General features: G+C 41.1%; 1 protein-coding gene across 17 annotated transcripts in view; it reads left to right on the forward strand.

Annotated features, from left to right (window-relative positions):
- The first annotated feature begins 4,301 nt into the window (after window positions 1-4,301).
- Window positions 4,302-22,834, forward strand: part of NEB (nebulin) — a 122,172-nt gene continuing 103,639 nt past the window's right edge. For 14 of the 17 annotated variants that reach the window (XM_075284427.1, XM_075284410.1, XM_075284415.1 and 11 more), the window contains exons 1-5: window positions 4,302-4,420; window positions 5,124-5,208; window positions 5,806-5,867; window positions 17,085-17,165; window positions 22,477-22,614. In XM_075284427.1, coding sequence (XP_075140528.1) covers window positions 5,835-5,867; window positions 17,085-17,165; window positions 22,477-22,614 — 252 coding nt within the window. In that variant the 5' untranslated portion in view covers window positions 4,302-4,420; window positions 5,124-5,208; window positions 5,806-5,834. The remainder of the gene's footprint in view (window positions 4,421-5,123; window positions 5,209-5,805; window positions 5,868-17,084; window positions 17,166-22,476; window positions 22,615-22,834) is intronic. The other 3 variants (XM_075284413.1, XM_075284411.1, XM_075284414.1) reach the window with 3 other exon arrangements.

Genomic DNA, 22,834 nt, shown 5'->3' on the forward strand with positions numbered 1-22,834 from the left:
TGGGTCATATCCCACGGTCCAGGTCGGTGGGAGTTATGTCCCAGATTCAACTCTCCAGAGATACAGATGAGTTGAATACAGTGATGAAGCAAGAGGTGACAGCCCCTGCCTCACTACCGTGTCCCTGTGTGGTTCAGCGCCAGGGGTTGTAGGCGCAATGTGATGACGTCACTCGGGACAAGAGCCTGCAGACTACAGCAGGGGAGCAAGGAGAGGTGAGTATCAATGTATTTGTATGTTAAAGTTGGCAGATGAAGGGGGACATTAAACTGGGGGCAGATAGAGTGGGACATTAAACTGGGAGAGGCATATGAAGAGGGACATTAAATTGGGGGAAATATGAGGCAACCATTAAACTTTGGGGGCGCCTTAAGCTGGGAGCAGATGGAGGGGAACATTACACTGGGGGCAGCTGGAGGGGGACATTACACTGGGGGCAACTGGAGGGGGACATTAAACTATGGAGCAGCTGAAGAAAGACTTTAGACTGTGGGGTCAATTTGAAGAGAACATTATAATGTGAAGGCATATAATATTAGGGTGACTGTCCTAACTTTCTCCTGGACGCTTGGGGGAAGCTTTCTCCTGGATGCTTGGGGGAAGCTTCTGGTGGGTGGTTGGGTAGTTGCTCTCGGAGGATGTTTAGATACCATTATTTATATATGGCACTGTGAGTGAACCCATGCCTATGGATAAAAATCACCCGCACGCATGGTTGCTTTTTCACGAGGCAATCAATATTCACTCTTCAGTATTGGCAATCTCTACAATATACACAGTGAACACTTACTAGTACAACGCACAGAAGTGTATCCAGATAACAGTACAAGGCCTATCTTGAGTAGGAACTACAAGTCCTCGACATAAGACACAATGTGGGAGTGATTCCTTTCACCACCTTACAAATGGCTTCCTGAAGCACCAGTAAGTTTCTTACAAACTGGGCTTTTGTGGGCCAAACTAATATTCATATGTAAAGCTTCAATAGATCCTGAATTCCTCATATCCCTCATATACCAACCACAGAATGTATTAGCAATGTCACTTGTCAGGGTAACCCAAAGCACCGGCCACATATCATGCAGGGTGTGATGGATCCATTTTGAGAGATGACCACATTATATGACGGCTGTAGACAGAACAGATGTTCTAGAATGACAAGGCTGTCTACTCATAGTGGAGATGGGTAGATATAGATATATACCGTGTATACAGATATTATAATGCAGGGTAGGACTGGTCCACCAGAGTAGCAGATGATCCAGCAGTGGATCCGGAAACAGTGATGGGTTACTAGTAAAGTAGGGACCAAACAGTCTAGAAGAAGACAATTCTATCTAGAGAAGACTTTGGAGCCAGTCACTTACCAGCGAAACGACTTATGCCATACGATAATCAAATAAAAGAAACCGTGTGCAGATAGGATGGATGGATAGATAGATGGATAGATAGATAGATAGATAGATAGATAGATAGATAGATAGATAGATAGATAGATAGATAGATAGGTAGAACCGTAGATAGATATGAGATAGATAGATAGATAGATAGATAGATAGATAGATAGATAGATAGATAATAGATAGATAGGAGATAGATAGATAGAACCGTAGATAGATATGAGATAGATAGATAGATAGATAGGAGATAGATAGATAGATAGATAGATAGATAGATAGATAGATACACGAGTGGCTAGATAGATAGATATGAGTGATAGATAGATGATAGATAGATAGATAGATAGATAGATAGATAGATAGATAGATAGATAGATAGATAGATGAGTAGATAGATAGATACATGAGTAGATAGATAGATAGATAGATAGATAGATAGATAGATAGATAGATAGATAGATGAGTGATATGATAGATATGAGAGATAGATGGAACAGACAGATTCCTTATTAAAGCTAGTTTATTCTTCTCTCTTGACGGTTTCCTATATGTCCCATGTTATTGTGGATTGTTATTCTGTATTATTATTACTGTTATTATAGAACACGGCGCGGTGCGTTGGTGCTAATCCACTATGTCATGTCCTGGCTCTCACCTTATGACATACAGTATCTATATCCTATCCCATAGCGGGTCACTACTTAGTAGACATGGCTCTCGATGTATAAAATATTTGCTCGGGCTTTCTGCCAGACTCTCCCTCTGAACACCAATACAGTAAGTGGTATCGGTCCATATAACGGGTAATTCAGGATAGTTCCGGAGACTTCTGTAAGCCTGTAATGTGTGAGCACTGAGAGGGGTTAGGAAGGTGTCAGCAGCCCTGACGGATTTACAATGAGCTAATCTGCGACATATCAATCATTAGTGACTATTATAAACCATGGAATCTACATATAGAACGGTAATATATGACCACGTACAGTAACATAAAGTAGGGGAGAGAACGATCAGTGATTTAATCTCGCCATATCCAACCCTGTTGTTCTCTAAGCAACTGTCAGATGTATTGTATATAACAACAACACAAGTATGAAGCCCACGTTGCGGAAATGATGGGGCTTCAGCAATGTTTTTGTTGCGTTTTGTTTTTTTTGCTAAAACCAGGAGTGGATTGAGCAGATGGTAGAAGTATAAGAACTTCCTATATATTACCCATTCCTTTTGTAGCCACTCCTAGGTTTGGCTCAAAAAAGCACAGCAAAATCTGCAACAAAAGACGCCACCTTTACGCAACTTGGGGCCTCAGCCCCACGATTTGGCTGCGGCTAGCCGTGTGGAATATTCACTCTTGGAATGCAAATTCCGCTGTGAGAACATACCCTAACACCACCACCGATCAGCTGGTTGAAGGGGCTGTAGTCACATTCATCATTAACATTTTACAGGAGCAGCTCTGCCTCATTCAAGTAGATGGGGCTGAGCTACAATACCAAGCATAGTCCATATGATACAGTATGTGTCAGTATGTACCGCACTGTGCTTAGAGGTCACAGTATTCACCCAAATACTATGTCCTCTTTAACCAGCTGATCGGGGGGGGGGGGGGGGGGTCTGAGTGTCCCAAACATAGGTCATCAAGATATAAGTCCCGGAACACCCCTTTAATACAGTTACTATAGTCATATACATTGATGTTGTACCGCGTTCTATCATTGTATCAATAGCAAATGTTTCCTCTACAAGTGAATGGAGCCCAAAAAATGTGCAGCCTTTTATTTTATTTTACGCAACTTTCAGAGATGGCCGATCCATTGCTCATACTCAAAATATAGGGAAAAATTTTTATATAAATATATATATATATATATATATATATATATATATATATATATATTACCTTCCAATCCCATTAGGTTGCGGTTACATGCTGAATTTTTGGCCATGACACCACACAGACAACCAAAGGTTGCCATGTTAGTAGAAGTGTCACACTACAATCCCACGGTAGCTGTGATCCCCTATTCTCCCTTGTGCACTTACATTACTTGTAATGTCGTAGGACGACACTGTGATCTTCCATCATGTGATTGGAGACAGGGCCATAATCCCCAAATAAATTTAAAAAAAATCTACAACTATAATGATTTTATTTTAACCTGGGTAAAATATTACCCAGACCTAAACTCATTGAACACTATTAATTGATTCCTTTTTGCAAATCTGATATTCGAGCAATAGACTGCACGAAATTCCCTATCATTTTTCCTAAAATAAGGATGAAAAAAAATGAATTGGAAAAAAAATAGATACATAAAAATAAATCAAAATAAATTCACACAAAAAATAAATAAAATAAATACAGAAAAAAAATCCACAAAAACAAAGATAAAGACACGCAAAAAATAAAAATAAATTCATGCAAAAATAAAAATACAGAAAAAAATAAAAATCCACAAAAACAAAGATAAATATACACAAAAATAAAAATAAATCCACACACAAAAATAAATAAAAATAAATACAGAAAAAATCGACAAAAACAAAGATAAATAGACACATAAAATAAAAATAAATTCACGCAAAAATAAAAATAAATACAGAAAAAAATAAAAATCCACAAAAATAAAGATAAGTACACACAAAAATATAAAAATAAATCCACACAAAAATAAAAAGAAATACACTAATAAATAAATACATAAAAAAATAAATTTAAAAATATATAGAATAAATCAATGAATTGTGTCCTATTTGGGTACAAGCTCACTTGTTATTATTTGCTCAGAATGAAAATGACCACTAGTCCTGCTCTCTCTACGGATTTGCTGAACAGGTGGTCTTCAAAAGGGTCACCAAGTATATTTAGCATCTGAAACCTGAGCAAACCATCGGGGGATTGGCTGCCGGAGGCACATGATAATTTAGGAGCTGGAGCATTTGCTCTGCTCTTGACCAGCGTTTCTGAGGAGGGAAGAGTTGGAGGCTTTGCTGCTAAGGAAATTAATTAAATATCACTGGTAAGAGCCGCTTTATTTACTTTCCTCTTTCCATAGTGAAGACTGTTGTGTTGCCTGCTTAGGACATTGCTGCCGGGTTGACCTGAAGACTTCTAGGACTATAACCTGGCTAGTACTATGGTCTTGGTTGGGGTCATCTCCCTTCTATCCGGTGGTCACTAGTCTGGCTGGATGTCACTTAGTCAGTGACTGCCTTTGGATATGTGTCAGATAATAAGTAACCTTTACACCAAGTGTCCTAGCCTTCCATCTACTAACCTGGTGTACAGAGGGGTGGCGGACCCTATAGAGGGGTGGCGGATCCTATAGACGGGGCTTATTCCTTGCACTTATTTTTTTATTCTTTGAATACATTTTTTATTGAGTTATTTTCTCCTGGCACCAAATAGGAGCAGCATTACATGTTCCTATATATAACCTGCGCTCGTAGGCTGCAGTTTCCTCAGAAGGTATTACAGTTGAACTGGCTAAACAAAACCCACCAATCAGCTGGCGGTATTAACTTACATGCCACATAACTCCGTGCCAGGCGCCAGCTGCTCCCAGCCTTCAAATACTAACTTTGGGGACTGCACTGTTATAAAACTGAATCCTCTGACAGGCCCGGCCATGGCATTCCACACCGGCACAAAACATTAAGCCCTCCTGTCGTTCTCACAAGCCAAAAACCCCCCCAAAATTATTCATTTTGATTATTTTCCAGGTCTGATCCAAAAATACGCTGCAGAAACAAAACAGGGATCAACAGGACAGGCCCATGGTGTGCAGAACGCTTATAATCCCATAAGGTTACTACTCGTCTTATTACACATAATAAACCTCGGAACCTGATAGGACCATATCATATACAATATATAGACAGTACACAATGTATCTATTTATCTATCTATCTATCTATCTATCTATCTATCTATCTATCTATCTATCTATCCTTCTTATACATCTATATCTCTCTACATAATCTATTTCATATCTATTTATCCATCTCTTTATCTATTCATCTATCCATGCGTATCATATCTTTGTAATTTATACTTCTATATATCTGGCTTTTTATCTATTTATCCATATACCTCTTTATCGTATAGATCTACATTTGAATATCTGTCTAATCTAGCTGGGTAGTCCGTCTATCTATCTATCTATCTATCTATCTATCTATCTATCTATCTATCTATCTATCTATCTATCTATCTATCTATTCATCTATCTATCTATCTATCTATCTATCTATCTATCTATCTATCTATCTCCTATCTATCTATCTATCTATCTATCTATCTAGCTATCTCTTTCCGTCTTGCGTTCCCAATTACATATCCTTATTATACGTTTTCCATTTTTATTTCTATTTTGCTTTTAATGTTGTTTTTTTTCCCCATCAGTTTTGTAGGTGACAGGTAGAAACCTCAAAATGGCGGACGACGAGGAATATGAGGAGTATGAGGTAAGACGTTCAGCTTTGATAAGTTCCCCCCTCCTATACTTTGCTGCTGTCGGGTCACGTTGGCTGTGACTTGGGGGTAAGCGGCCATCTTGTCCTGTCCTTGGTGGCAGCTTGCCCTGGCTCTTTGCTTTCTTGAGGTGTTTTGCAGAATTGTGGGGTGGCATTCCTGTAAAATATATTGTTATTTATAGCAGACACATGTAGTATTCATCTGGTGACTACCTCAGCTAACAGGTTTGATGCAGATAGAGTGATCCTGATGTACTATGATACCTATTAAGTCAGCAGATCTGGAAACATACAGAGATATGATAGGTATGTGCCAGGATGCAGCCGGCAAAGCTAACCGTCATGTCGTCCCCTCTCAACTGCTGCTGCTCCTTGGGGTGAGGGGTTAATTGCAAGTAAAAAAAAAATTGGAAAATTAAAAATTTTGTGTATTTTTTTTCCAAGTGTGTATTTTTTTTGTTAAATTTTGAAAAAATTTTATTTAAAAAATTGTCTCAATTTCCCATTAGTGACAATACGTACTATTTCCCATTACTCCTAGACGCTTTGGTTTATGGATGTTGGAATATTCCAATAACTGATTCATGTACAGGGTTGTAAGTGGATCCATTGGATCTTTCCCCAGGATATTTCCTGTTCTACTTGAGTGCTGTCTCTATCCATATCAGTATTTTTGCCTTTCCATCAAGGGTTTTGGTATTTGACATACAATAGTGAAGTCTACAGAGCTATTTTTGCATCCGTAGAATACCAGATCCCCCAATTGGACCCAATGGACTTTATTAAATCAATAGGATCCATTATGATGTGTTGGGATTTTTGACCTTCCATCAAGGGTCCTGGTATTCTTGATAGCAAGAATAGTGTAGTGTGCAGAGCTGTTTTTGCAGGCAGGAATATTAGATCACCCACCTGGACCCAATGGACTCTATTAAGTCAGTCGGCTCTATCTCGAGTTGTTGGGATTTTTGCTTTTCTATCAAGTATGGTATGTTTGATAGCAAGAGGAGTGAGGTCTACAGATCTATTCTTTCAGCCCAAAATACCAGATTCCCAGATGGACCCAATTGACTCTATTAAGTCACTAGAATCCACCATGATTTGTTGGGATCTTTGCCTTTCCATCAAGGGTCCTGGTATTTTTGATAGCAAAGAATTGTGAAGTCTACAGAGCAGCCAAGACTACTAGATCACACAACTGGATTCTATTAAGTCAGTCGGATCAATCCTACTTTGTTGGGATTTTTGCCATACCATCAATCACAAGAATAGTGAAGCCCACAGCAAAAAGCACAAGATCCCCCAACTGGTTCCAACGAACATCGATAGGATCCATCATGATTTGTTGGGATCCATTTACAAATGGATCGGTCATAGCTGTACAGTCTTTGTTATGAATGTATGCCATGATGGCCTTACTCTACTGAAAATCTAAACAATTTGATGGTGACTGTCGTAACCCCACTGGCCGTCTATCCTCCATGATGACAACTTGTAAAATAGTTGGCCCACTTGGGTCTTAAATTACCTGTGACCACCCAGTCTTTGGACAAGACCACAGATCTCAACTTCCTTGATCCTCGTGACCTAAGAAGGTTGTAGAATACTGTGGTTTAACCAATAGTATACTGTTTAGAGGACATGTAGGAGCTACTATCTTGTGTGCTTGTCCGGTAACATTGTCAATAAGGGTCTCATGAAGGCCAAGATGGTCGCTCTTTGATATGGCATCGTAGAATTTATAAATGATCAGTCTTCTTGGGTACTAGATGGTAGCTAAGCTACACGAGGCTTTACATTGGTTCATTGGGATTTTGAACATGCAGTTCTTATTGTGTTCTATGTACAAGTTTTCTTCATGTTCATATTTATTCTCAATGGATTCTCTCATTGTCAGACTGGCCCAACAGAGTAGCAGAGGACACTCCGGTGGGCCCAAGATCTAACACAATCATTGTAGGGTACTCTGGTCTTTTTCCTAGGGGTTGTTAGAAGGTGTATCCCCAGAGTCATTTATCTGGTGGGCCCAAGGAACCTCCAATATGGGATTTTCTTCATACAAACAATTACAGGAGGACCTGGAGACACAATTCTGAGATCTGCTCTGAAAATTGTGAGCACATTAGTGGAGATGTGTCAAGGCTTTTCACAAGGAAAGTTCTACCATCTTAGGACTTCCTCGGACAACACCTCATCTCAACTTCAAAAATGAACATGAGATGGGGGAGAACTATATAACTGAGTTTTCAGGTTTGGATAGATTGGGCTTTAGTACCCTAGTGATACACCTCGTTCCACCACATTGAAATTAGTTGATGGAAGTATTTGCTGAGATTTGTGAAAATTGGTGTAAAATAACAAATTATTACCAATCCTCTAATTTTTCACTAAATTTTGCACTATGGATTCTGTATATAATGAAAGCCATAAAGCCATTGTACTATGGGTCTAAGGCTGAGGCTTCACAGTGTTTTTGGCCATGACTCCTGCCACATGACCAAAGATTGCCCCATTGCTCTGCGGCTCCTTCACGCCTAGCACTACAACCTAGGGAAGACTATGGCTGCAACTTGGAGCTAACAGGTCCCGGGCCCTGAGTGGCCCCAAAAGTCCTCCCCTATATAAAATACATGACTATTTTATATAGCATAAGGTAGGTATGTTCCCCCATTACCCAAGCCTCTGGCAACACAATGATCACTGGTAATGTAATAAGAGTCACAACCAAACTCTCTATGTAGCCCAAGCCTTAAAGGGCTTGTCCAGGACTTAGAGCAAACTCAGGGGCAGTCAGGATGGGCGTAAGACAAAAAAAAAGACATTCAACTATCTGCACTGCATCTGAGTTTGCGCTAAATCCTCAACAACCCCTGTTATGGCATTAGACTTATAATCAATCCTCGAGGTGCTGCTTACTGTACCATTCTTGTGCCAAATGCAAGTGTGAACATAGTCTAACAGTTTCAACTCCTCGAACAGCGACCCTTGTGACAACAAACAACAACCCCAATGGCAGAGATGCCGCAGTTTCTAAAACTTTAAGAAATGAGTGGGATTTGTGCCGAGAGACTGTTGATGGGTGCAGGCTCAGGCTTGGATTGGAAACAGGAGGCTGCTTCTATAATTTACTGTATGTTAACACTGAAATGGCATGTCAGCCAAAATAGTTTTAGAGTCTGTAGGTGTAATGGGAGCTGAGCGGTGCTAGTGCTGTGTGCAACGTACAATCTTACAGTACTGGGTGTGTGGGGTATATACTGTATATGCCCTTTATTTTTTTCCAGATAGTTAAATTTTAATTTCTCAATGTTGTATTTTAGTATTTGCTTTTTTGATCAGTATGCAAAAAAAAAAAAAAAAAAATTAATTGTGATCAAAATAATAATTAAAAAATGTATAGAGCAAATAGAAACCCATAAGAAAATATGTAATAATAAAGTAGATAGTAATAGGGTGAAAAGAAAAAAAGTGCACAAAAACTAAAAAACAAACAAACAACTAACCTATATATCTGCAAAGCTGGGGTGATATGCTGGTTCTGGTGACTGTAACCTATCTATCTGCAGGGCTGGGGTGATATGCTGGTTCTGGTGACTGTAACCTATCTATCTGCATGGCTGGGGTGATATGCTGGTTCTGGTGACTGTAACCTATCTATCTGCAGGGCTGGGGTGATATGCTGGTTCTGGTGACACTATCCTATCTATCTGCAGGGCTGGGGAGATATGCTGGTTCTGGTGACAGTAACCTATCTATCTGCAGGGCTGGGGTGATATGCTGGTTCTGGTGACACTAACCTATCTATCTGCAGGGCTGGGGTGATATGCTGGTTCTGGTGACACTAACCTATCTATCTGTAGGGCTGGGGTGATATGCTGGTTCTGGTGACACTATCCTATCTATCTGCAGGGCTGGGGAGATATGCTGGTTCTGGTGACACTAACCTATCTATCTGCAGGGCTGGGGTGATATGCTGGTTCTGGTGACACTAACCTATCTATCTGCAGGGCTGGGGTGATATGCTGGTTCTGGTGACACTAACCTATCTATCTGTAGGGCTGGGGTGATATGCTGGTTCTGGTGACTGTAACCTATCTATCTGCAGGGCTGGGGTGATATGCTGGTTCTGGTGACTGTAACCTACCTATCTGCAGTACTGGGGTGATATGCTGGTTCTGGTGACTGTAACCTATCTATCTGCAGTGCTGGGGTGATATGCTGGTTCTGGTGACACTAACCTATCTATCTGCAGGGCTGGGGTGATATGCTGGTTCTGGTGCAGGGCTGGGGTGATATGCTGGTTCTGGTGACACTAACCTATCTATCTGCAGGGCTGGGGTGATATGCTGGTTCTGGTGACAGTAACCTATCTATCTGCAGGGCTGGGGTGATATGCTGGTTCTGGTGACTGTAACCTACCTATCTGCAGTACTGGGGTGATATGCTGGTTCTGGTGACTGTAACCTATCTATCTGCAGTGCTGGGGTGATATGCTGGTTCTGGTGACACTAACCTATCTATCTGCAGGGCTGGGGTGATATGCTGGTTCTGGTGCAGGGCTGGGGTGATATGCTGGTTCTGGTGACACTAACCTATCTATCTGCAGGGCTGGGGTGATATGCTGGTTCTGGTGACAGTAACCTATCTATCTGCAGGACTGGGGTGATATGCTGGGGTCTGGTGCAGGGCTGGGGTGATATGCTGGTTCTGGTGACAGTAACCTATCTATCTGCAGGGCTGGGGTGATATGCTGGTTCTGGTGACACTAACCTATCTATCTGCAGGGCTGGGGTGATATGCTAGTTCTGGTGACACTAACCTATCTATCTGCAGGGCTGGGGTGATATGCTGGTTCTGGTGACAGTAACCTATCTATCTGCAGGGCTGGGATGATATGCTGGTTCTGGTGACACTAACCTATCTATCTGCAGGAGTGGGGTGATATGCTAGTTCTGGTGACAGTAACCTATCTATCTGCAGGGCTGGGGTGATATGCTGGTTCTGGTGACACTAACCTATCTATCTGCAGGGCTGGGGTTATATACTGGTTCTGGTGACACTAACCTATCTATCTGTAGGGCTGGGGTGATATGCTGGTTCTGGTGACAGTAACCTATCTATCTGCAGGGCTGGGGTGATATACTGGTTCTGGTGACACTAACCTATCTATCTGTAGGGCTGGGGTGATAGTCCAGCACTGGGAAATATGTTAGCTCTATAGAAGCCACATGAGTGTATAGGAGATATTGGTATTGTTCTGTTTCATTCAGTGGCCATTTTTCATTTGCTGGTTACCTCCAGGGGATACAAATCTGTCCTGGTCATGTAATGGAAACACAGGTACACGGTGCAGTAAAGTACTGTAAGGCTATGTTCACACCTATGTCGGATTCTCTGTTCTGGTCCTGCAATGGACCCAAAGAATGGAGATGTCATCACAGATGTGAACATATCTTTAGTTTAACATCCCATTTGAATGGAGCAATGGTTGAGCATGCATACAGCTACTGCATTCAAAAGCTATGGCAGACCCAGGGGTAGGTGATAAGTGATGATTCTGGGATAACTCTTAAAAATAGGAAAACCTAAAAATAAAATTAAAATATCACATCGAATGTCAACAAAACCCTATTGTAGTCAGAGACCATCATAATATCAGATGGTATATCAGTGGTGAACCATTCTTGAGACCTATAGGGCCTCATTCACACGGCATGACTTGGCTTACTATATTTTAACACTTCTGGGGAAAAAAAATTGTTGGTTACCCCATACATCCAAAATATTGAAAAAAGGCTCAAAAAGGTTTCAAATAATAAAACAAACTCCTACCGATCTTCCTCCAACACCATTCTGATACCTGTTGGGTCACCTGCAGGTCTTTTCTTCCTGGTCTCTCTTGACAAATGGGGGGTGACCTCTCAGCCAATCACTGGATCACCATCGCAATCAGTGATTGGCTGAGTGATCATTTCCTGTGATTGGCTGAGTGATGACTTCCTGTGATTGGCTGAATGATGACTTCCTGTGTGTCAAGTGGGAGCAGGAAGTGGAGACTGGTGAAGGGTTCTAAAGCATCACGGTGGGATTAACCGGTTAATGGGGCAAATGTGACTTGTGCTGTTTTATTATTAGACACCATTATGAGTCTTTTTGGAAATATTTGACTTGGTCTGACAATCCCTTTAATATGTGCCCAAGCATTCATTCATTTATATGGCTGTGCTTTTCTTGGAGAAGCGCCTGGACAACTGCAATGTGGTTCCTTCAACTGCAAATAGATGGTTTGGGGAAGAGGAACTCCACTGCAATAAACGTCTTGTAGAAGGACTTGCAATATGAGACAGAGATGTTCATGCTGGAGCTGCATACGTGTTTAAAATTAGCATTTGCTATATGTGATCATGGCCCTGCAAACTGTAAAAGTTCATCTGATGTGACTCCGTCCAAAACCAAAAGATATTAATATAAGTTTATTTATTACCCAGTATTTATTACCATCTATGATCTATTTAGAGAGAAGAAAAAGTGACGACTACCATTGAAAGAAAATACTATAGTAATAAAAGACGAGTATATTCAAGAATATAAAAATTTAAACGACTTCTTAAAAAAAAAAAAAAAATTATAAAAAAAAATTATTTACTATTTTGTACATACTGTTTTAAAGGAGGCGTCCCCAAAACCTAGCATGTCACCCATCCCTGCAGATAGATAGGTTAGTGTCACCACAAGCAGTATTCATCTCAACCCTGCAGATAGATAGGTTAGAATCTCCTAAATCAAATGGGGTTCTCCCCTTAGCTTCTGAAGCTAAGATAACACTGTTTTTGTCATAATGCAACTGAGCTCTTTGTTGCAATGGTGGTGCACTTGTTGCTACAAAGCCTATTGTATAAATGATGATTGTAATGGAGGCCCCAATTTGCAAAGAGTAAACAGAGTTTGATTCAGGTGACCCTATTCTATCTGCAGGGCTGGGGTGATATGTTGGTTCTGGTGACAGTAACCTATCTATCTGCAGGGCTAGGGTGATATGCTGGGTCTGGTGACACTAACCTATCTATTTGCAGGGCTGGGGTGATATGCTGGTTCTGGTGACACTAACCTATCTATCTGAAGGGCTGGGGTGATATGCTAGTTCTGGTGACACTAACCTATCTATCTGCAGGACTGGGGTGATATGCTGGTTCTGGTGACAGTAACCTATCTATCTGCAGGGCTGGGGTGATATGCTGGTTCTGGTGACATTAACCTATCTATCTGCAGGGCTGGGGTGATATGCTGGTTCTGGTGACAGTAACCTATCTATCTGCAGGGCTGGGGTGATATGCTGGTTCTGGTGACATTAACCTATCTATCTGCAGGGCTGGGGTGATATGCTGGTTCTGGTGACATTAACCTATCTATCTGCAGGATTGGGGTGATATGCTGGTTCTGGTGACACTAGCCTATCTATCTGCAGGGCTGGGGTGATATGCTGGTTCTGGTGATACTAACCTATCTATCTGCAGGGCTGGGGTGATATGCTGGTTCTGGTGACAGTAACCTATCTATCTGCAGGGCTGGGGTGATATGCTGGTTCTGGTGACACTAACCTATCTATCTGCAGGACTGGGGGGATATGCTGGTTCTGGTGACAGTAACCTATCTATCTGCAGGGCTGGGGTGATATGCTGGTTCTGGTGACAGTAACCTATCTATCTGCAGGGCTGGGGTGATATGCTGGTTCTGGTGACAGTAACCTATCTATCTGCAGGGCTGGGGTGATATGCTGGTTCTGGTAACACTAACCTATCTATCTGCAGGGCTGGGGTGATATGCTGGTTCTGGTAACACTAACCTATCTATCTGCAGGGCTGGGGTGATATGCTGGTTCTGGTGACAGTAACCTATCTATCTGCAGGGCTGGGGGGATATGCTGGGTTCTGGTGACAGTAACCTATCTATCTGCAGGGCTGGGGTGATATGCTGGTTCTGGTGACACTAACCTATTTATCTGCAGGGCTGGGGTGATATGCTGGGTTCTGGTGACAGTAACCTATCTATCTGCAGGGCTGGGGTGATATGCTGGTTCTGGTGACACTAACCTATCTATCTGAGGGCTGGGGTGATATGCTGGGCCTAGTGACACTAACCTATCTATCTGCAGGGCTGGGGGGATATGCTGGGCCTAGTGACACTAACCTGTCTATCTGCAAGACTAGGGTGATATGCTTGGCCTAGTGACACTAACCTGTCTATCTGCAAGACTAGGGTGATATGCTGGGCCTAGTGACACTAACCTATCTATCTGCAGGACTGGGGTGATATGCTGGCTCTGGTGACACTAACCTATCTATCTGCAGGGCTGGGGTGATATGCTGGGTCTGCTGACACTAACCTATCTATCTGCAGGGCTGGGGTGATATGCTGCTTCTGGTGACAGTAACCTATCTATCTGCAGGGCTGGACTGATATGTTGGGTTCCAGTAAAAGACTCCCTTTAAGGTTTTATATTATTTTTATATATCAGTCTAGTAAAAATATATTATAATTAGTGCTTGTTGTATGTGCCATTAGTAGTAACAAATGTATAGCTTGTGGTATAGTTGGGGCCCTAAATCTATTAATTATTAAATTTTTAATGGCCTCATATGGATGGACCACACACAATCAGGGATCAGTGTCTATAGTCTCTCTATAACCGTTGAGTAAAAGAAAATATTTGCTGATGCGCTAAGTCTACCGTCCTGGCTGTTCTAGAATCTTCCCAACTGGTGTACAGAGATACATTGGCGAACCCTGATGACTGCAGAGTCAAAAATAACTGCTGCAGAGCCCTCTTAGACTTCCTCTGTGCAGAAAGGAATTTGGAGTATTGATTTACACTGTTTCTGGGGGATGAATATGAAGAATGGCTTAGTCTCATGGAAAGTGTTTCATGCAAATCTTAAATAAAACCTCACAATTAATTTGTATACTGATATAATTGATCAGTAATAGTATGTCATATGTATTATTACATTTATATGTAACATTTATATGGACTATAACATTTGTAAAGTGATTCCAAGACTTCAGCTCAGTATTGGTTAGTGTTATGATGATGGTTGCGGGAACCGTAATGGGCTCCGCATCAACCCCTTTATATATCTTTGCTTTCCTCTGTGCAGAAAGGAATTTGGGGTATTGACTTACACTGTTTCTGGGGGATGAATATGAAGAATGGCTTAGTCTCATGGAAATTGCTTCATGCAAATCTTAAATAAAACCTCACAATTCATTTTTATACTGAAATAATTGTAAATGATATAATTGATCAGTAATAGTATGTCCTATGTATTATTACATTTATATGTAGCATTTATATGGACTATAACATTTGTAAAGTGAATCCAAGACTTCAGCTTTGGATAGTGTTATGACAATTGTTTAGGGAACCGCAATGGGCTCCGCATCAACCCCTTTATATATCTCTGCTTGAGGGAAACAACTACCTAATAATTTTACCTTCCTATGAATGTAGTGACTAAATCTACAATGATGTAACTGGTATTTGTTGGACACAGGGCAGTAATCCTGTACTGGAGTAATAGCCCAGTGACACAATGTTTAATCTCTGTAAATGTTTCAGGTATCAGGATCGGGTGAGCACCCTTGGCAAACAAACCATTGAAAATCAAGAATATGGTGTAATTACAAGCAAATTTGCCCTGTCATATGCGTAATCCCTAGTGAAAACACTTCTAAATTTTTTTTTAGATCTGTCAAGGAAAGAGTGACACACATGTCAGGAATTTACCCATTGTGCAAAATGGAAAAAGTATTCATATCCAGATATACAGTGCTGTACAAATGTTTTAGAGGGTTCGTTTTCTCATAAATATTTCTGTATTCTTAGTGATGTTTAGAAACAATGGGGGTTCCTCTATGATTAGGAAGGGGCCCACATACCGGTCTTGTAACAGGGCTCTCCACTGCCTGTGTCCACCCCTGCTCCCCCTGCTGTTATATTGAGACCACAGATGACTTAGTTCATCCCCTGCATAAACATATACTTGCATTAAAACTTAGATATTGATCTCCTGTCCTTAGGATAGGTCAATAGTATGTCAATGGTGGGGGTCAAATACCAGGGACCCTCACCAATCAGCTAATTGAAGAGGACACAGCATTTAGCTGAGTGTGGTGGCCTCTTGACTATTCACCAAGCTCAGTATTCTACATTGTATAGCAGGTGTGACCATATGACCAATGAACATGATGTTACCAGCCTTTTGTGGGGGTCCAAGGTTTCAGACTACAGATCAGATCATCTCCCAGAAACTCCCTTTAAACCAGTTGTCAACCAAGGATTGATCAATCAGAAATTATAGGCATAGGTAATAAATGTCTGACACTGGGATTCCTTCTGATTACTTGACCATGCGTTCCAAGTGCCTCCAGATTTTTGAATGCCTGGCTATATTGAGCAGGAGTTTGATTGGGCCAATGTTTAGGCATGGACTCCATTTTTATTCACTGTCTATGAGGCTAATGGAAAAAGACAAGTAGTTTACTCCATCAGTGCCATCTACATAGACTATAGCGACATCACCCTTAAGTGACTTGTCCATTCCATTTAATATCCTTATGGCATGACTTGCGACCGGAGAGAGGTTGTAGAAGTGGGGTACCTAACAGTCATCCTTCTTGCACTGACATTTTGCAGAAGCTGTTAGTAGTTTGGTACTGGGTATTAGCAAGTTTTAAGCTGTTTTCACGACCACCATGGCTTCCATTCTTAACAAAGCTATGGCTGTTGAAAAATTTTAAGTGGATTCCAACAAATCTTGGATAGTGTTATGACAATTGTTTAGGGAACCGCGATGGGCTCCACATCAACCCCTTTATATATCTCTTCTTTAAGGAAACAACTACCTAATAAGGTTTAAACTGTTTTCACAACCACTATGGCTTCCATTCTTAATAAAGCCATGGCTGTTGAAAAATTTTAAGTGGATTCCAACAAATCTTGGTGGTATGATAACATGTCATGCATTGGTGTAATTACCACTCTAACCCCATCTTTCACATATAGGATTGGTATGTATAATATTGTATTTTTTAATGTGCTTGGACTGTATATGATGGTTTTGTTTTCTGGGTTTGGAGCTCTACAGGTAAGTGTCCACTGTGACTATATCCACCATGTTCTGAGTGTCTGGATTTACCATCTTTTTATAGTACTATTATGAAGAGACAATCATTGAAGATGGGGGAACAGAGGAGGTATCAACACCTCACCAGACGTTCACTCAAAGCAAAGTAAAAACCTTTCATGTCTAGCCCGCTATTAAACTACTCTGCTCTCTGGTTATTTTTCCATTGGAAAATCTTGACACTTCATAAGATTGAGCTATTCAATATATGCAAGGGATCAAGAAAGCAAACTATAGTGGCAGACATAAACTGGGCTAAAAGTGAATTTCCACCCCCTGAATGTTGTTGGTTGTGAAATCCAAAAAGTTTTAAAATTTCTGTGTCCTGCAGTCACCCGTAGAGGGAGCTCAGGGTGAGGGGAGTAACACTGATTATCTCATGTAGATGGTATCTGTCATGGGGGAGTATATCACGGGCAGTAAGTCAGTTCTTGAAGATGATATGTTGGAAGAGGATAACATGGGTAAGCGTAAGGATCTGAGTGAAATTGACAAGGGTCAAAAAAGAAAAGCCCTACCTCACGACTTAAAGGATCTGCTGCTAAGATCTTAGTGCTAGATACCACTGGCTACTATGAGGTGCCTTGTGGAATTAATGCTTTAATGGGTCACACCTGGTTTTTGCGGCAAGATAGTCATTCCAGTAGATAAAGAAATAACATGCCATAAGTTTTTTGGGTTCGGGTTCCAGTACGATTTCTTTAACATCCAGTTTTATGCATTAAATGTGGAGGAGCAAAAATATTGTTCCTATAGGGTTTCAAGAGGTGGAAATTCACTTTGTGTTGGCACCAAACTAGCTCTGGAGGTTTTTTTTTTTGTTTTTTTTAGAGGATAGGGTCTTTAGTAAAGTACAGTATATGTAACTTCCGTCATCTACAATGGTGCTTGGAAGTTTGTGAACACCTTAGAATATTCTACATTTCTGCATAAATCAAACCAATGACTCAAAAACATTAGACAATCATTTATTTACTTAATCCAGTATCAGCACAGGAAAGTCTGGTCTTCGTGACACATGTTTGTCGAATTGTATCATAGTGTGGACAAAGGAGATTTCTGAGGACCTCAAAAGAAGTGTCTGATCAATTCAGATATCTCTGTTGGAAACCACACCAATCTTATGGGCAGGGACTCCAACCCCAACAACCCTGGTGAAGTGGTCGCTGGCTGCTACAATTGGATGGAAATTGATTGAAGAGGTGGCCATACATGCGTGGCTCTCACCATTCCTTGTTATGGAAGTTAGTTGAGCAAGCGTGCTCTATTGTTCCTGAGATTGCAGAGTGTTATTCCCTTCCTGGATGTGGCCGCCACCAACTGCTGTACCTGTGGAGTTGGGTCTGAATCCCTCTTTTGAAGACAGGTGTGGGTCTATAAATATCTAAGCTGGGAAACCTGTTGAGGCCCCACATAACGAAGTGCAGCAAAAAACACTACGAGACAAAAACGTGGCCAAACATATCATGTTTTTTCCTGCACCATTTTTATAGCGATTTTTGCACAGTTTTCCTTTCTAGTCTATAGACGAGTACTGTCAGGAGGAAAGGGAGCATTCTTCACTGCTTAGCCTCATCTGTGGGTGGTAAGGAACACCCCCTATAGCGCTATGGACAGTACTGTACGGACAGCACGTTTCCCGTTAGGTTCCGTTACCAATAGCTTTTCACTGTCAGAAGGGCGTTCCTCACAGTCTAATTGGGAATGCCCTTCTGACAGTGAAAAGCTATTGGTAACGGAACCTAACGGGAAAGCCGACGGTGCACTGAATTAAGTATATAAAACCACATGTGCCCGAGAACATGAAAGGTCCTCTTTAAAGGGATTTCAGTTCGGCACAGAGAGTAGATAGCAAACATTAGGCACTTAATAGAGTATATGTTACAGAATATACCAATGTTATAGACATTGCCTTTGATAGGGTGGACTCATTACATACTTGATACAATATATCTTGGATATTCCACCAGAATCGAATAGGTGCAGATTTAGGGGGATCCTTGTGAACATGCTAGCTATAGGCACACTACTCACCCCACAACATCTATGCAGGATAGAAACACTCGATAGTATTTTCCAATGGAATAATGCCTTATAACAGCAGCTTCATAAGGATTAAAAAACAGAAAGCGCAAACCTATTAACTCTCTCGCTCCTGGGCGTGACTCGCTGATGTCCAGACTGGCCAGCAGAACCATTCACTATAACCACAGACGCTGTTTAATATCATTCCATGTCCATCATTACTTTTTGATCTGTAACCTTTCCAATAACTCCAGTAACATTTATTTTATCGCCATCTTTCCTGCGTGTCCAATGCCGCTGAAATGTTACTACGTTATTGAGGCGCCGCTCACACCATAGCAGCCATGTTCATATTTCCAGCTTGCTTTCTGTATTAAAGGGGTTTCCAGTTTATTGTAAATAAGTTCTGCGTCTTTCTAATATACTTTGTGTTTCGATTCACAATTTTTTAAGGTCTATTTGTTGCCAGTGAACGGAAACATCCACTGATTTTAGAGCCTGAAAATCTGTGCACACTATGATCTGCTCGCACAACTACAGGGCTTGTTACACTTTGACCTGACTCAAACAATCCATATTTAACAATATTTCCATTCACTGACTGCAAGAAAGGATTTATAGCATTCTCCAATAACTCCAAGTACAATAAAAAGTTGCAGAACTTTGAGTAAAGGAATTTTCCTATGGACATAATATTTTTGAATTTGAAGACCATTAAAAGTGAAACGTTTTTGTAAATATAAGTCATTTAAAATTTTTTAATTTTTGCAGAGTTTTAAAGATTGTTCTCTAACCATCCTAGTGATGACAGTCTGTTGGCCTGATCGGCTACCAATAGACATGACCATGAGTGTAGAAACGTTCTATGCTCATAAACCCAGCCATGATGTCCTTACTATGGTCAGGTTATCTTCTCATACATGTAGTGTCCTCCTGATAACCAGCCATGATGTCCTTATTGTGGTCGGGTTATCTTCTCATACATGTAGTGTCCTCCTGATAACCAGCCATGATGTCCTTACTATGGTCAGGTTATCTTCTCATACATGTAGTGTCCTCCTGATAACCAGCCATGATGTCCTTATTGTGGTCAGGTTATCTTCTCATACATGTAGTGTCCTCCTGATAACCAGCCATGATGTCCTTATTGTGGTCAGGTTATCTTCTCATACATGTAGTGTCCTCCTGATAACCAGCCATGATGTCCTTATTGTGGTCAGGTTATCTTCTCATACATGTAGTGTTCTCCTGATAACCAGCCATGATGTCCTTATTGTGGTCGGGTTATCTTCTCATACATGTAGTGTCCTCCTGATAACCAGCCATGATGTCCTTATTGTGGTCGGGTTATCTTCTCATACATGTAGTGTCCTCCTGATAACCAGCCATGATGTCCTTATTGTGGTCGGATTATCTTCTCATACATGTAGTGTCCCCTCCTGATAACCAGCCATGATGTCCTTATTGTGGTCGGGTTATCTTCTCATACATGTAGTGTCCCCTCCTGATAACCAGCCATGATGTCCTTATTGTGGTCGGGTTATCTTCTCATACATGTAGTGTCCTCTCCTGATAACCAGCCATGATGTCCTTATTGTGGTCGGGTTATCTTCTCATACATGTAGTGTCCTCCTGATAATCAGCCATGATGTCCTTATTGTGTCCGGGTTATCTTCTCATACATGTAGTGTCCTCCTGATAATCAGCCATGATGTCCTTATTGTGGTCAGGTTATCTTCTCATACATGTAGTGTCCTCCTGATAACCAGCCATGATGTCCTTATTGTGGTCGGGTTATCTTCTCATACATGTAGTGTCCTCCTGATAATCAGCCATGATGTCCTTATTGTGGTCAGGTTATCTTCTCATACATACAAATCTCAAAAGGTTCACCCAACCGTAACACTGTCTCTGCCTGTTTCTACATAGGGAATTAAGAAATCATGGCTTGGTTTCAGACTATTGGAATTTCGTGAATCTATTGGCAACATTTTGAATGATTTATATTTGCAAAAATGTTTATCTTTTACAAATATATATATATATATCTGGTTATGTTCATGGGAAGACCCTTTTAGTATATTAAGAGGACCTCCAACCCTCCTGACTTGTCTGTCTTAATGAATACTTGCATTCTCCATGAAATGTCCACATTTTGCTGTTTCTCTTTTATTCCTCTTAAACATATGAAAAAATTGACAACAGGGTGTTAACGTTCCTCTTACCAAAGGGGCGTGTCTGGTATTGTCAGCATTGATTGGTCAGTGTCAGAGAGTGCAGGACACCCCCCCGATGTTAACAATCTATTGTCAGTTTACTTAGAAGTTTCAAGGGGGCGTAACTCAGGAACGGCACAACATAAAGGTCTAAGAGAAGTAGCTCCAGAATTGTTATTTCATTAAGAATATGAGAATTTACTAAAATCGACATGTCAGGACACCCTCGAAAAAAAATGGAAGACCCTTTTAAGGTGAAACTCCTCCTCATTGGCTTTAACCTCCTGTCTTCTCTGCAGGTCATCTCCTCCATCCTTGCCACTAATTTCCATATACATTTGATTTTCGTGCCTCTCATCTTCACCTGCCGCTCTTTAATATAACATTTTCACTGCAAAAAGCTTCCGATTTGGCTGCGTGATATGTCAATGTACAATTGTTTTCTTGTATATAGTCATGCATACTGTATAAAATAACAAAATGAAATAAAATCCCTATAAAATAGGTAGATGATGTCGTCAGGGTCATGTGATAATGTATAGGGGCCGCCCCTCCAGGTGTAGGGGAATGGGCTTTTTATGCAAATTTGAATAAGCCCCACCCCTTTGGAGGTTCTAGACACAGGGCAGTTCCTCAATAATGGACTGCATAGCTGTGTGATACTCATTGGGTAGATATCTATATCTATATCTATCTACTTTCCAACGCTGCGATCCCACCCTCTCTGTGTCAGATCCCGAGCATTAGGACCATACGTCGCTCCTTCCTCCCCTATAGCCATGACCCCTACAACCTTTCCAGAATTCCCATATTGATTATGTAACTTTAAAGGACGGGGCATTTATCAGGATTGAAAATTCCTCCACCAATCTTAGTCAAGTCCTCCAATGGTGTGAGATGGACCAGACTTATTAGGAGGCTCCGGCATAAGACGTGCCAGTTTTCGGACATACCTATGGTATTAAATTCCCCCTTAAGGATGATTTTATTAAGACTGGAATTACTTCTGCCAATCTTAATTCCCCTGCTGTCCTGAGATGCACCAGAATATCTCAACAGGTCCCTTGCACCAGAATTAAAACGTAGGCCTGGTATTGACTGGCGTAGGTTTCAGCTGTAATTCACACCATGTGCCATAAAACATGCCCAATACTGATTCATCTCTTATATTTTTAGCCTCAGCCTGATGCCCCGAAGGCGATAGTCTCTGCTCCTGCCGAGAAGAAGAAGAAGATTCGGAAAAAGGTGGATACGTCAAAGTTTATGACGCCTTACATAGCGCACAGCAAGAAAATGCAAGACATGTTCAGTCAGGTACGTATATGAGTTATACCGTGTAAGTGGTCACCTACCTCTGGCCACCCAACAACCCAGCCCTAGACTGGGGGCCACGAATACTATATCACTACATCTTAAAATGTTCTTGATAAGGCCATGTTGCAATATTTTCCAGTACAATTCCGCTACTCCACACACCCCTCCACACAAAAAATCCTGGCTTCCTATTGCTACCACTAGAGGGCAGATTACTTTA

This window comes from Leptodactylus fuscus, chromosome 8, assembly GCF_031893055.1.
Source record: "Leptodactylus fuscus isolate aLepFus1 chromosome 8, aLepFus1.hap2, whole genome shotgun sequence".
Classification (NCBI taxonomy): Eukaryota; Metazoa; Chordata; class Amphibia; order Anura; family Leptodactylidae; genus Leptodactylus; species Leptodactylus fuscus.